At 36.7% G+C, this 15,751-nt stretch overlaps 1 protein-coding gene across 9 annotated transcripts in view; it reads left to right on the top strand.

The window, feature by feature from the left end:
• The window catches only part of EVI5 (ecotropic viral integration site 5), a 78,102-nt gene extending 62,868 nt beyond the window's left edge, over positions 1 to 15,234 (top strand). For 8 of the 9 annotated variants that reach the window (XM_050306585.1, XM_050306586.1, XM_050306588.1 and 5 more), the window contains one exon: positions 13,956 to 15,234. In XM_050306585.1, the coding sequence (XP_050162542.1) occupies positions 13,956 to 14,261 (306 nt within the window). In that variant the 3' untranslated portion in view covers positions 14,262 to 15,234. Of the gene's footprint in view, positions 1 to 8,868; positions 8,879 to 13,955 lie in introns of all 9 variants that reach the window. The other variant, XM_050306591.1, reaches the window with a different exon arrangement.
• Positions 15,235 to 15,751: the final 517 nt, after the last annotated feature.

Here is a 15,751-nt window from a genome sequence, read left to right as displayed (position 1 = left end):
GAGATTAAATACTATGCTTTTAAAAGATTTTGCTTGTGTAAATAAAATTCAAGACACTTTAAGTAATGACTTTGAGGATAAATAATGCATAAGTTGTGACCAAAGCAGTAATTGGTAATATGGCTGAATTAAGGATACATCCTGCAACTTGTGTTAGCTTTCTAGGCTTTCACTGCTGAAACTAAAATGAAGAAGGGAAAGTAAACCATAGCCCCTCAGTGTGAAGGATTAAAAAAAAACACCTATATGGGCCACGCAATAAAATACCTAAATAAAATCCAGTGCACTGTAGTACCAGGATGAAAGAATAAACCACATTAACAGTTCATTTAGTCTTAAATATCATAAATGTATATGGTAGGTAAACTGTGTTTAAAAACTGTCAAATAATGTCTTCCTTTTTTATTATTAGCTAATAACCTTAAATCACTCTGGGACAGGGAGTGGTTCTGGTCCCTGGCACAGCTAGGTCCAGGTTGTCCACTGAGGAGTTGAGGGAATATCCTTACAAGCAGCTAAATGATGACTCCTGCATCAGTCATAGATGAGCACAAAATTGTGACACTCTTGTGACCCACTGGAATAGAACCAGATGGGTTGTCCACTTTCAGCAGCATTCCTAGCTCCTGTTTCTCTCACAATCATAGTATCTGAGCTTGATGATGGGATACCAGCAGGAAGCATTATTTCTTTGCTCTTTTAATTATTTGGCTTCCTTTGAGTCAAATTCAGTGCTTTCCAAATCAAATGTTCTCTTATCTGATGCACCACTAGACTGAATTCAGAAGCAGAGTAAATAACTTGGAGTAAGTACCATACCTTAGAATAATGGAGATATGAGGATTAACTGGGGAAAGTGAATTTTAGTTACAGTTCAACCTACTAGAATTTTTTTCAAATTTTCTGAAGACACATTTAGAGGGTGAGGGATAGTTGTGGATCAGATCATATGGGCAAATGAGAATGAGAGATCAGATTTATCACTGTTTAGGTACCTCAGCAACAGAAATAGGTAACACTTCTTTCATCAGAACTAAGGCAAGAAGAGCAAGTCCAAAAAGGCCTAGTAAACTTCCTGTAATATTTGTTATTAGATGTAATGTTCTTTCACTCAGTCTCTCAACAACTTATTCCCCCCCCGTCTTTTCAAAGGGGTGTACTATTTCCTTTTCATGTAGTACCAGCACATGTGTATTTGTCTCTTGGAAATTGTCATTTTGCTTGCTTTCATAAAACCACCTAAGCTGCATGGGATTTACTGCAGTCAATTTTCACACAGTTTTCCCTCCATAGTTCTTAGTAAAACTGTAATGTTGGTTAAAAGTCCTGTATTAACTCTTGCAAAGCATTTGTTTCTCAATTCAGAATAGAATCACATTAACATCTTCTAATAGTTTGTTTTACTAGACAAATGCTTTCAAAATATGTGGCTCTCTATAAATGTTTTCTTACTTGATAAGAAATGTTGTCCCTGAAAGGAAATATGCTAGTCCTCAGATTTACAGAGTGAGCCTTTCAACTTGTGGTGGAAGTTTATAGCACAATAAATCATGTGCTTTTCTTTTACCATATCTTGCAAGCACAGTTGGGCAAGAGATGATCAGATTTTTCCCTCTCTACAAGTAAAATTCTTGCACAGCTGCTGGACAGCTAAAAAAGTAGTTGCTTTACTAGTTATGTGTCAAAGTTACAGAGCCTCCGCGCTGGCAGAGTCTGATTTAAGTGGTTGTGGTCAGTCTGAGGAACCTGTGATGTGATAAGATAGCGTTTGTGAGGTCATGTGGTTTGTAAACACCCAATCTAATGCAGCAGCTTTGTCTACACAGGATAGTTAAATATATACCCTATGCTTTAGAAAAATGAATTGCTTTATTCCTTAGGCTCAGCTTGTCCTTGAGAGTCAGATGTTAAACTGGCTTGATAATGCCCAGATTGTTACAGAAGTGGAAGACTGATCAGATTGGGAGTCTTATTATCCAGTAACTTTCTCCAATTTAACTCCTGCTGTTAATAAGGCAACTAGCTTTAGAAACTGTCTGGCTAAACGAAGCAATCAACAGGCAGAAGGAAGGCACAGTGGAATCTGTATTTTATGAACTCATTTGTTAAATTCAATTAACTTTGGGGGGGTTATGGTGTAATTAACACAGTCATGTTACACTTGCCCAAAATGATAGGATTGATTCCTTAGTGATGGCACTTCATTCCATGAATCTTTGGCCACAAACTCCATCTTCATCTTGGCATCAGGTAAGGTTGATTCCTCTCTCTTGCCACCAGTAACAACAGCATCAACGAAATATTGTGAGGGTGAAGGAAACCTCTAAACGTGAATAATGTAACCAGGACACCGATGTAGCCTGTCTTCAAATGGAACACATCTTTGTCTACTTGGACGAGGGACACATGATTCTTAACTGTTTCACCGCCACTAGTGACAGATTAGATTCAGTGATAAAATAAATTAAGATGGGTGATGGTTTTTACATTTTCCCCTTTTTTTCCTGTGTCCTACTGCATCAAAGTTCCAGATCTGTCTTGCTGAGCAGTATAATAGTTCTTGACTGCAACATTAAAGGTGAACGTAGCTATACTGTGTCCTTCTTTAGAGTTTGTCCAGATTGCTAAAGCAAGTAAACTGATAATAGATAAAGTTATTTCACTATCTTGGCAATAATGTTCTTGATTGTTGAAACTGTGTGACCTGTCTGCTGTACTGATTAGAGCTATGTCAGGGTTCTATTTTGTGTTTCTGCCTGTAAATTAAGTTTTTGGGGATTGAAAAGTGGAGGAATTGAGGTTCTACTGGTTTATCTTGAGTGGTTGTTCCTTGCAGAAGTTGTGTGTTAGCAGCCATACAGAGGGGCCACCTAGGTGAGAAACAAGCCCAGGAGAGGACTGCTATGTGTTAGCTTGTAATAGTTCTCTGTCAGCTTATCTGAATGTGAGGCAAATAGTGGAAATGTGGTGGAAACCCCTCCTAAAGTTCTTTTATTGCTCTGAGTGGCAGCCAGCACAGATGAAAGTAGTTTCTGCAATCAGAGGCAAAAATGTTACTTAGTCTATTTAAAACTGCTGAGTTTAACTTGTGCTTTAAAAGGACAGAGTAAAAGTGTGAAATGATCATTTCCTGTAACTGTTGCCTGGAACGGGTACATTTTCAGTCTCTCAGCCAGCACATTCTAGTTAATGCTTGAGGTTTCAGTAACGTTTGTATTTACAGATGCATAGAGAAGAGCATTGAGACTTAGGTATTTCCTTGGAAAGAAAAACTGCAGTACATTCAGTGTGATTATACTGCTGTTTTAAAATATTTTTGTTGTTGTGTCCTCACTGCAAATAAACACTTCCATCACAGCTTCTTGCAGAAAGCTTCTGGGAACTTTCCATAAATAACCAGTAGGTAGGTGGAAGGAAAATTCCTAGGCCTGTAGCTTGGAACTTTCTTTGGAATTGCATACAATCTCACTACAACAAACCTGTCAATCTTAGAAAAATTCCCTCAAGAAATAAAACCTGACTTATAATTGTCAAATACTCACTTGTTTTGAAAATAGTGTATGAGTTGGGTATTCCTTAGCACTGTTGCTATTTCAATTGCGTATTTAGTACCTAACTTCAAAGTTTAACTTGATTACACAGCACTAGATCAAAACCAGATTCTTTAACCATATAGTGCAGTGATCAAAAAGTCATGACCTCCCATTGATCGCTTTATTGGTTTCCTGTTCTGATTCACTGGAAACCTTCTGGTCTGAACACTTGTTGCTGGTTTTAATCTTTGTCACGTTTACAATACAGCAGGCTCGTCTATGGTAAAACTGATACACAACATACATTTAACATATTTCCTCTTGGCTCAAGTGCTCTTCAAATAATGTTGAAAAAACACTTTCTATAAAAACTTAAGTTGGGGAATGTAAGAGTACATTCAGAGCAATATTAAATAAATAGCTGGACAACAGGTCCTGAGCTTTCTTTTAATGAATTAAAACTCTTCCATAGATTTTATTTAAACTTCCTGACATGTATAGGGATTTTGTAATGCGTTTTGTATTACCGTAAGACTGAATATGACTTAGAGAGGCTGGCAATTTAAAACAGACCAAATATTTAAATGTTATTTAAAAAAACCCAGAAACCTGAAATTACTCAGTCTTGGAAATTTTTTGCTACTCTTTTGCTTTTCACTTAGAATACACTGCAATGTTTTGAACTCTGTTTAGTGATGTGGTCAGCAAAGTTCATTTGAGATAAATATTTCGGGTTCTATACCAGTGTGTTATATATACTAGCGTGTTACTCTTGGTCATCCTTTTAGAAGTATGAGTTTCAAAAACAAAGGCAACATTTTCATTAAACAGAAGTCTAGTAATTAATCACATACTTAATCTTGGATTCCAGAGTTAAAGATGAGTTGGGCAGATTCATCTAATATTGTAATACCTCACGACTGTTGCTTTTACACCTACTACAGATGGGGAAAAAAAAGTCAGTCTAGTTTTTAACTTCTGACGAGCAGCCATATTGGCACAGCCAGAAAAAGCAGCCTCGGCCTGTTCAGGTATTTATTACTGTCATTCACTGGTGTTCTGGCTCAGGCCCACAATAGGATTATCCAACCTGGAGTTTACTACTTTCTCTGATTTCTGATTAGTTTTTGTTGCCAGTTTCAAGGTGTTTTGCTGCAATTGCTCTAAGACGTGGATACTGCAACTATTTTAGATTGAATTCAATTTACGAACTCCAAAACCAGATCATACTGTTTTGACATAGTGCAGATTAACAAGTTCAAAGCCGTAAGAGAACCTGGAGACAACTGGATGTGGACACTTGCAGTCTTCCTACCATGAAGTGTGCTGCAAATCAACACCTTTGAACCCTTCTGCTATACTGAAAGTAGTTAAAAACTAACTTTCCTGATCTGCTTCTTTCTGCTTGTCCTAAAAACTCTAACAAATCAAAATTAATTTTTCTCCAAGATTCATTTTATTACACCTCAAGATACGAAGCCAAATATTCCACCAAGTCCTCTGAAACTTTTTGTCAACAGATTTTTATCTTGGTATGACCATTGTAACATTTTTTGGGGGCCATATGAGGTAATGCTGGAAGGAAACAAATACAGCTCTGAACACATCCCTACAAAGCAGAGTTAATTTCCTTTAGGACACTATATATTCTTTATAAATACTACTTTATAGAAACCACTAAATTTGCACTATTCTAGAATCACTAACTCACATCAGTTGTTTGTTGTTGATTGTGCAGGTTTCCTGTTTTAGTCATGCTAAACTCAGTGCAAATAAATGGCCAAATGTGCTAAGATGGTCCCAGACAGTCTTGAGTATGTTGGAATGCATCCTGGCTCCTCCTGAAGGGATCTTACAGGGATTGGCTAACAACCTGATTTCAAAGGTCACTGCAGGACTCCCTAATAATCAACATTTTGTTCATCTCACTGAAAGCTGGGTGAAAATTTTTAGACAAGGAAGTGAATTTCCACATTTAATGTATATATGAAAGACTTTAAAAGTGTCTTAAAAAAAAAACTTTTATCATAAATGTTTAATGGTGATTCATTAATCGCTAAGCAAAGGAAGCAGTTTTGCAAACAAATTTTTAAATGCTCTCACTGCATGTTCTCTGTAAGCATGGTCAAGACATTTCCTGCTTTCTTAAGTCACAGCACCTAATGTACTGGATTTTTTTTTTTAAGCTATTTCAGTTTGCTTTATTTTACTTAACTAGTTTAATTTCTTTATTTAGTCTCTGGTGAGAAACTTGAGTACTGCCCTACAAATATCACCTTTGGGGGTGGGGGAAAGGCAAAAGCAAAGGCAAACGATAGAGCTATGTAGTGGTGGCTCCAGTCGGCTAAACCCCGAATTTATGTCAAACTCTCACCTTAAGCACTTCAGGCTAACTTTAATATTTTCAGTTTAAGTGAACTCCATGGGGAAAAGTATTTTTGTTAGTAGTGTTGTAACACTTCCCTGAAATAGTCTTCCAGAGTTTTTAAATGCCTTTTTAAATGTATTCACTTCCCTCCTGATGCCAATGATTCTTCAGCACCCATCAGAGTGTACTGAACAGCTTGATTTCGGCAAGATTTAGCTAATTTGCCGGGATTTTTTTGCTTTCGGCACAAAATTAAATCTTACGGAATGGAACGGTAAAGAGAACTGCATGGTAACACTTCCTATTTGAGAATGTCATTATCTGTTGTGTCAATTTCAAAATTAGTTAGATTTTACGATGAAGCAGAATGTCTTCAGGGAATCTGAGAAGACTCAAAGTTGTTCTGGAAGAGTTTAGATATTTTAAATTGAAAAGAAAATAAAAAGATTGTGAAAGCAATAAATGAAGATGTGACCTATTTCCTGAAATTCTCTACTAAGAATATCCGATTGCTGCAGACATCTTACATGTCTGCCTCACAGCAAAAGGAAGACACAGTTTGTTGTGATTTCTCTTTCCTTTGCCCCCCTTTTTTTAAGATACTCTCTGGATATATTTTGAGGTCTAAAAAATTTATTTTTTACATTTGATTTTTTTATATCTGTTGAGGTAGATATGGCATTGGAGAATGCAGAATGGCTTTGGTGGGAGACTGGGGGGAGGGCCCATCTCTGTAGCTTTTCCTATGAATTTCAAGGAAGGTTTGTTAAGAGTCTCTTCCTGAGGAAGGACAACAGTGGGTAGTGGGATGAATTCGAGTAAATGGGAGTTCCTGGATTCAGCATCTGTTTGGTCGGGTTTGTTTGGGCTTCTTGAATCATCAATAATTTTCAAGAATGACCCTTGACTGACATTGATCGTGGCTGTTATTTAGAAGCTGTTAATCCTAATAATGGCTGCATTTATAGCTATGCTTTTAGAAAAAAGCCCTTAATGCTAACTAAAGTGAAACAGGAAATTCACTGATGCTGAAATAAAAGCCACAGCTTTGAGCTTTGTCCTAATACAGTTACAAAGATAACACATTGCTAATTTAACATATATTTTTAAAATTTGTTAGAGAATGTGTCACTATTTCTAAGCAAAGAATACTGTACTATATGCAATATTTGTTGTTGATTTTTACAAATAATCTTATTTTACCTGTAATCTGAAGCTATAAAAGTTCTCAGGAAAAGACTATCCTGTGTCTTTTGCATATGATCCATATGTTTGGGTAAAAACTGACTCCTGCTTGAGGAAGATGAAGAATGTCTTAAAGCTGGTTTGGTTTTGCTTTAAACTTTTTCTTTCTTGCAGGATTAATTGAGCCATACCTAATATTTTTTAAAATCTCAGACTGTTCAAAAATGGCTTTTATACAATTGAAAAATGCTTTGATACAATTCTGTCACAATGCATGTCTAGCAGTCCCTTTCATATAAGGAAGCTGATTCTGTTGGGAAAGTTTAGAAATGCTATTTGTGTTGTAGCTGTACAGCCACTGAACTTGTTAAGAATTGCTTTAGATGATGGATTGCTATTATTAGTTTCTGCAACCATTCGTTTAGCTCACATTGTCTCCATTGGTGCCGTGTTCATGTTGTGATGGTTTCAGTATGAATGTGACTCAACTACGTATTTTAAAATGCGCTTCAGAGAGTTTAAGATATCTAAGGAGCTGCTTGTGTTCATGGAAGTGAAAAAGTAGCATGAAAAGGCCTGCAACCTTAACATTGTTCATTGCTTTTGTGTGCATGTGCAGAAATGCTTCTGCATTGTAGTACCTGCTGGACTGATATTTGTCTCTCAAATGACAACATATTTTCCATTAATTCAGTTGAAGGTGCTCTAAGTACTTCATTTGCTGAGATAAGCATTTTTCCAAAAGAAGTTACTGGGAGTGATTTTAAAGTAGTGATAGTGTACTACTGTATGCCTTGAACTGAAGTAATCTCATTACAAGTGGGAGAGTCAGCACTAAGTAGCAGTCAACTGTTATGTATGATAAGGGATCCCATTAGATGCTGTGGACAGTCTCAGGACATTTTAAGAACTCCAATTAAATTGCTGTTATTCCTGTTAAATGTAATTATAATTTAATAGATCATAACTGATTTTTTTATTGGCCTGTATTTAGGTTTTGACTTCTAAGTCTCTATTTTCATTTTGCCAAATTGTCAATTTTTTAAATGAATTATAGCACAGGTATTTGAAAATGCTTCACTTGTTTCTTCAGCTAGAACATACATTCAGCAAGACTTGAGTTTTGAATCAGGTTTGGTTTTTAAGTATGAAATCTTATGAAGAGTTGCAGCTGTTACTAAGGTAGAGAAAAATAATGAGGGAACTCTGATTTTTAGACTCCTCTTGCTGTAAGTAAAAGCACTGAGAATTGAGTATCTTTATTCTTTAAATAGAAATTTAACATCTTGCCTTCTGCCAAAACCAGTTTTATTTACCTGAGGCAGTGGTCATTTTTTTATCATATTTTGATCTCACCTGTGTATTGCTTGTTTATCCTACTATATTAAATATTTATTGGCAAGTTTTGTTAAAACTTGTCTTTACTACTTCAGAATTTAGTAAATTTCAAAAGTTAGTAACTGAAGCCTTTTAAAAGAGCAGGCAGTAGCATTTTAGTTTGAGTTTTCACCACTGAACTCCTAGCTTTAAAAAATCCTAAAGGTTACAACATAAAAATGTCTCCCAGAGCTTAAGCAGAACTCTTTCACAAAGTCCCACTTGAAAAGATGACATATGTTCTCTAGTTAAAAAAAAAAGAGAAACGGTCTTAAAAATACAACTGGCTTGCAACTGAGTAGCACCCTTCAAACTATGATTTAAGATAGAAGACCTTTTGAACTGTTTTAAAATTTCTAAATTTCTCTTTACTGTTTCTCCTTCATGCCTGGCTTGATGAGGCAGTCAGCATCAGGTAAGAAAGTTTATTCTGAGGTTCAACGATCTGATTGTTAGCCTTTTCTCAGCTCTTCTGAATTTGTGAAAATACAGTGTTACCTGTTAAGATTATGTAAAACTGTATGTTGACCAGTAGACATATAGTTTGTCTTTAAAATGCTGAATTCTTTAGGGAAGAGAAGGTATATAAATGCACACATCATTAAGATTCTGCTCTTGGTTCAACCGGCTTTTGAAGGGATAATGATGACCTAAATTTTGGTCATATAATGTTATTAACCCTTTGAAATATCCTAAAGACCATGTGAATGTGCTGTAGTGAAAACTGGGTTGAAGCTGCAGTCATCTAGACAACGTGACCTGGATTTGAGAATTCAAAGCAAAACACATGGGTTTACCAGACCTGGTTTTTTGTCAGTTGTGCTTTTTTTCACAGATGTGATCAGATTTGAGATTCTTGCAAACAGTAGGAAACAGGTTCATTTAAATGTCACTTGCTGGAGTGACAGAAATCTAGTTCTTTTCACTTGACAGACCAGACCCAAAATTGAAAGCCTTTGTACAAAAGAGAACAGAAGTGACAGACCCTGGGATGCAAGTCCATACTCTGTTCAAGAGAAAAGGATTGTTTTCCTTCAGGGAAAAGGATAGAGTGGAACTAGGGCGTGGAGATGTGTGTTTGGGTTAGGTCCACACATCTGCATTGCAAGTCCTTAATCAAATTTCCCATTGTTTTGATATGCTGGCTACACGAATGGCAAATCTTGGCATAATGCTTTAGTTCGTGCAAATGACACGCTGACAGCAAGAATCTCGTCTGTCTTAAAAAGTGTCAGATGAGCTTCAATGTGAGGTGATTCATCAGTTGCAAAATCTAAGCCATTACCTACACAATGGTAAACATAGAATTGGTAATTACAAACCAGGAAAGGTATTTTCAAGTTGGTTTTGAGAGTCCTCTTGACATCACTGGCTTAGCACACAGTAGCAGCCAAATTGGACAAGGAAATGTTGGGCATCAATAGGAAGTATATTAAAAAACAAATAAAGGGGTTTGTATTACCACTTGGTATCTAGATGGATGTAGAGAGTTTAAAGAAGGTCTGTAGGAAAGTTAAAAGGCAACTGAAATGATGTGTTGTCTTGATCACTGCCTGTTCACGAGGCTAAAAAGGAGTGGAATTCCTGTTTAGAGAGAGGGCTGAGGGAGGCATTGTGACATAAGGTTCAGAAGCATGACCGCAGAACTGCCCTTCACCACTTGTCCCTGTGTTAATTGAATTTGGGGCAATTAGTTACTTAAAATGAGTAGGAGATTAGTTTAAAACAAATGAATTTCTGGAACTTACTGCCACAGGAAGCTGTGGAGGTATACAGCAAATAAAAATCATCAGTCATGGACAGCTGGTCTGTAAATGTATGCTGAAGCAACTAGAAAGAGATTGCACTTATATTTGCTACAACTGCTCCTGGACAAGTGCATAGGGGCTTGGTAACATCAAAGTTCTGTTGTCACTGCTGGAGACGTACTGGGCTGGTGGACCAACAGGACAGTAATGTTCCTGCCTTGAAAAAAGATACTGCTTTTTCTGTTCAAGTGCAGAACCTCACTTGCATGACTGTAAAGTTATGTGAGAATGCAAAACTTAAGAAATCTCTTTTAGAGCCTTATGCTGGCATTAGCCACTGCTGTGTAACTGCACTGGAGCACAGGCTGTCTGCAAGTTGTTTCAAATACTGTGAGAAGCCTTACAAAGCCTTTCTGTTGCAACAGAAATTACAAATAATCAGGCTCCTTCAGAAATGCTCCTGAACAAATATTCGATTAAAGTGCCCCTGAACTATCTTCAACTCTGAAAGTACACAAAACTGGAAACAGTGCACAGCTGTTCCCACCTATTCTCTTGTATAATTTTAATTTCTTGAAGATTAGTTACTTTCATCAACACTGAAGTTTAAAAGTCAATGCAAAACAGATTCTACGTTCAATTGAACAAACAAGTATTTTCAAGATTCCAATGATGCATTTCTAATTATAAAATAAAAGTAACATTCTGTTGGAAGTCTAGATTTTGTGACAAATACAGACATTTAGTACTGGCATTTAATGTAAAAGCATTTGTATTCAAATGACAGTATTTACATCTTTGAGAAATGCAACAACTTGGGCAGGTACAAAGTATCTCAGCTTCTCAAACTCAAAATGGCAACCATAAAGAGCAGTAACATTCATCCCACTGCCTGCTCAGAACAGGACCAACACTGAATTCAAAGCAGGTTGCTGAGGGCTTTGTCAGTTGGATGTTGAAACTTACTGACAGGAAGAGTCCACAGTCTCTGAACAACCTATTCTAATTCTTAACTTGCCTTGTAGCAAATATTCTCCCTTCACATTCAAACATAACTTTGTGTTTTGTGTTATGATCAATGTCTCTTCTTCCACCATGCAGTTCAGTAAAGAACCAGCTCTCTGTTGGCTTAAGGTATAAGCTCTGCCCCTTAACCCTTAAGTCTTGGTGCCTCTCATTAATATTTTGTACTGAGGAAGGAGTGAGGTAGCAAGTGTGCAACAGGACGGATGCAGGCTAGTAAGTGCCAGATAAGAATGCGTTCCCATGAGGTACTTGCTGTGCCCCTGTCACTGCAGCCTAGTGTGCTGTTAGCCTTTAGCCCTGCCTGGGGACACTGTGCAGTCACATTTAGCCTCCTTTGTGTGAGGCCCCCCCATGTTCTCTTCAGCAGTGCTGCTCTCCAGCCTGTTGATCCCCATAACACAAATTCTGTGCTGCAGTGTCTGTGTTTCTGGCTGAGGTGGCCTTGTCTCAAGCAGACAGAAGTTACAGAACTCTGTGACCATTGATATGGCCATTGATTGTCATGTATATCCTCTGCAGTACATTCATGTTTCTTCATAACAATCCCCTTGGATGCAAGGAGTACTTGGGAAAAAAGGCAGGCAAGTGTGAAGCTGCAGATCAGAAGTGTTTCTGGAAGGTCACAGATTTGTTATTTTAATGAAAAGATGCATAGAGATAACACAATGTTTTCCCAGGCTTCCTTTAGGAACTGGCAAAGGCTGTGTCTATTCATGATTTTTTTCACCAACAGCATTTTCCACAGACTCTCATTTGGAAAGGTTACTACCTAAAACCATGATTTTGTCATGTTACCTAAATATATTCATCTAAAGGCATCGCATTTAAGTCTTCAGGAAAACAGTTGAGGTAATTGGCTTGGCTTTCTGAGTGTTCAAAACAACTAACATTGAGTATCAGCTTCATAATTTCAGGTGAGCCAATGGCTCAACTGTGCAGACCTAAAAGCATATAATTTCTTACTCTAATATGAAGTTTGTAGTCACTTGTACAGTGCATCTTTTTTTATTTCCTGTGGTGAGGGTGGACAGAAAATGTTGGGTTCTGTGTTTTATTTTCTTAGTGACTAAAATTGATAGCTGTTTTGGAAAATTCATGTGGTAGCTAATCTGATCATATTCCAGGATATTTTCAGGGATAATATTTCTAAATAACACAAGAATGTCTGTATCAGGCTCTCTGTATCTAGGTATATAAGCTAATAAAAATTACCTATTCCAGATATATATTACTGTCCAGTATCTAATATTTGGCATAAGCTTAATTTGCTTGCATCATGAGTTACTCTGTGCAAGTGTGGAACTCTGTTCTGCTTGCCTTTATACAAGCAAAAACCTCATGAAACAACTGCAGCTTATGTGTATGTGAAGAAAATGCAAAAAACTAATGTTAGTGCACATCGTATAAACAAGGTTTAGGTCTACAGCATGTATGCTAACAGGGATGTTCTGATATAACACTAAAAACTGGAGCTTTTACATGCTGTTAACATGTGATTTAATGGCCGCTAGTGTAATTATGACTCTTGATCTTTTTTCAACTCCTTTTTTATTCTCATCTTCTCCACAAGCCCATGGTAAGTACAGAGATTCCTTCTTCCCCAAATGGACAGGTAAAAATCTCCCATTGGTGTTCAATACTAAGGACTTACATGCACTTCTTATTTATCCAAGTGAATATTGCTTCAGATTTCTGAAACATCAAATAGATTTCTGTAAAGAAACTCTTCAGGCATTTTATTCTGTCTATTCTCCAGGTCTCTTACTGTGAAAAGTTGCTTACAAAGTAGCACCTGGTGCATCTTCTGTTTTAAGATTTTAGAGTGACATTAGGAAGGTTCTGTAATCCGTTTTTAATATTTTTCTGCATCCTCAGGATTTTTTATCTTAATACTCTTATACTGTCAAACTGACCCTGAGTAGTTGCTACTAAAAGCTAATAGAAGTGAAATTACAAAATAAACAAACACGACAAAACCAACCCACCTCTGGAATGTCTTCCATGAGTTAACAAGAGACTTCAGCACTTTAAGTTTTAGCTTTGAATATCCTGCATGTGTGCTTGTAATAGCATTATCACTCCATAGTGCATTGAATTAAATATTATCTGTCTATGGTCCGATAGTCATTTTTGTCTTGTTTGATGTTCTCTTAAAATTGCAAATATATCTATGCTGTACGAAGAGATGTTTCATACTGCTTGATCTGAAATCTCATTGGATCTGAACTAGATAATTAAGACAATCTTGCAATGTAGACAGAACTAAACATAATCTCTGGGATTTTCTTCTGTGGCTCTGTGAAACTGGCAATATTCACTTGGGACCCTGCTCTTTGGAATAGGGGGAGGGATTTCTTGAGTGAGAAGTCAGGTGATACAGGAGAGAATAGAGCTGTAAAAGTAAGATGTTAAGGCCAAAAGTCCTGTCAAAACAAACAGACCACTCTAGAAAACAGAAACTATCCTTGTGGGGATATTAAAGATGCAGTAAATAGAGGAATCTGTCATTACTGATTCTAGGTACCTTGATTATTAAGCCTTAAAACTGCAGCACTTCAAGTGATCATCAAACAATCTACTTCCAGATCTAGCATTTAATTTTATCCACTAAGAGTTCAATTATACATTTCTTGAAAATGTGTTTGGTTTTGATTGTTTGGAGTTTTTTATTACCGGACTTGAGCTCTGATTAACTGTAAATTTCCACTTTTTCAACAGATCAAATGCCTAAAAGGCCAGAGAGACTTCTCAGACCAACCCACTTTTGATGGGATTCACATTGTCAACCATTTCACAGGAGACGATGAATCATTTCATTCTTCTGATGAAGATTTTATAACTAACTCCATACAGGAGAGTGGGGTAAACTTTCATCTACCCAGAAGGACTGGTCAGATGGCTTTGGATCACACACTTGTGGACAGCAGTGACAGTGATAATGAGGAAAGTGCCCTTCAGACTGGGAATTCAGACAAGATGGTTTCTAAGCAGAGAAGAATGGAATCTTACTCTACTACTGTGTGATTATCACTGTGACGAGCACTGAAGACTTTCCTATTTCTTTAAGGTTGAAAATGGTTGGTTGAAACTGAAGCCATCCAGCAGTTCGCTTAGGCAACTATTGGATCTGGTCTGGCCTGTGATAAATATATAGATGTACTGTCTATCTGCCTTCTCTCTTTGCCAAATCTTGCTAATGACATACCATTGCCATAAAAAGGTTGGGAAGAAGTTGATGGATGACAGTTCTGACAGTATTACTGAATGTTCTTTGGTTTAGAAGCTGCAAATATATTATTTCTTTAGTGCACAAGAACCATTTTTGCTGTTCACAAACACGGGAATTATTTTCCTCAAAAGAAATTGCTTTTGTGCAATATTTTATGCTCTGAACAAAAGTGTATGTTTTACATTGTTATCCTTTTGTGATCAAGATGGACCCTAGTAAACCATCTGATCATGACACACATATATATAAAATTACCTTATGCTTCTCAATTACTTTTGGTTTTTTACTAAAGTTATTGGATGCCCACAGAAGGCTTGAAAGAGAAGCCTCTATCTGTAGTACTTCATATATGCAAATAATGGTCACTAATGTCATAAAGGTGTTTTCACCACTTTCACTTAAATCTATGTGCATCTGCTTTTGATGTTGCTAAATAATAACTGGTCTGAAATATATTAATTACAATAATGTTTATTTTGTACATATTTATATATCTACACCAAGCTGAAAATGTACATTACACCATTTTATATGAGGAATGTAAATGTTGCAATATTACTGTCTCTGGTATTCTAACAGGAAAATGAATTCTGTATATACACACTAGAAGTGAATTACTAAATAAAGGCAAAATACTAACTTTACATTCAGTTTCAGCCTAGCTACACTAACAAGCTCATGTCAGAAATGCTTGTTCAAAACACTATTGACTGAAATCTTTTACCTTCATGTATATGTAATGAAAATAAATTTTTCATGATTTAACAAGGTTGCAGCATTTACTGTTTAGTCACTTCCAAGCTACAGTTCTTAGTTACCACATAGTCACTTGTGGCCTCTAAATGGGTTCAAATAAGGTGAAAAATTATTCAATTCTAATGAAGGGACATGGTCAATGCAGTGGAAAAATATGTGAGTTCAGTCCTCTTACAGTTTGTATTGCAGATCTGTGTAGGAAGTGAGCTACTGGTGCTGTCACCAAATAGCTGTGATTGAGCAAAGCAGGGAGAGCTGAGCTGAGCATTCTGCTGCCAGTCTCCTGAAAACAGATCCAGTAAAATGGCTTTACCTTCTTGAACAGAACAACATATTCTCCTATTGTCATATGAACGCTTACTTGTCCTCTGAGACACATTCTAGTCAAGAATATTCTAAATATTCTATTATTGCCATCTTATGTAATTAAGCAATCCTTAAGACTTCTTTTAGCAATGTTTGCAACTGTTCTTTTAATAAAGGGAAAAAAGCGCACAAGTTGGTACTGATAGGCAGCATGTATGTTAGC

The sequence above is a fragment of the Myiozetetes cayanensis genome, unplaced genomic scaffold, assembly GCF_022539395.1.
Source record: "Myiozetetes cayanensis isolate MyiCay16 unplaced genomic scaffold, myiCay2020 scf12, whole genome shotgun sequence".
NCBI lineage: Eukaryota > Metazoa > Chordata > Aves > Passeriformes > Tyrannidae > Myiozetetes > Myiozetetes cayanensis.
Note: the sequence above shows the minus strand (reverse complement) of the source record. Positions and strands in the feature narration are given on the sequence as shown.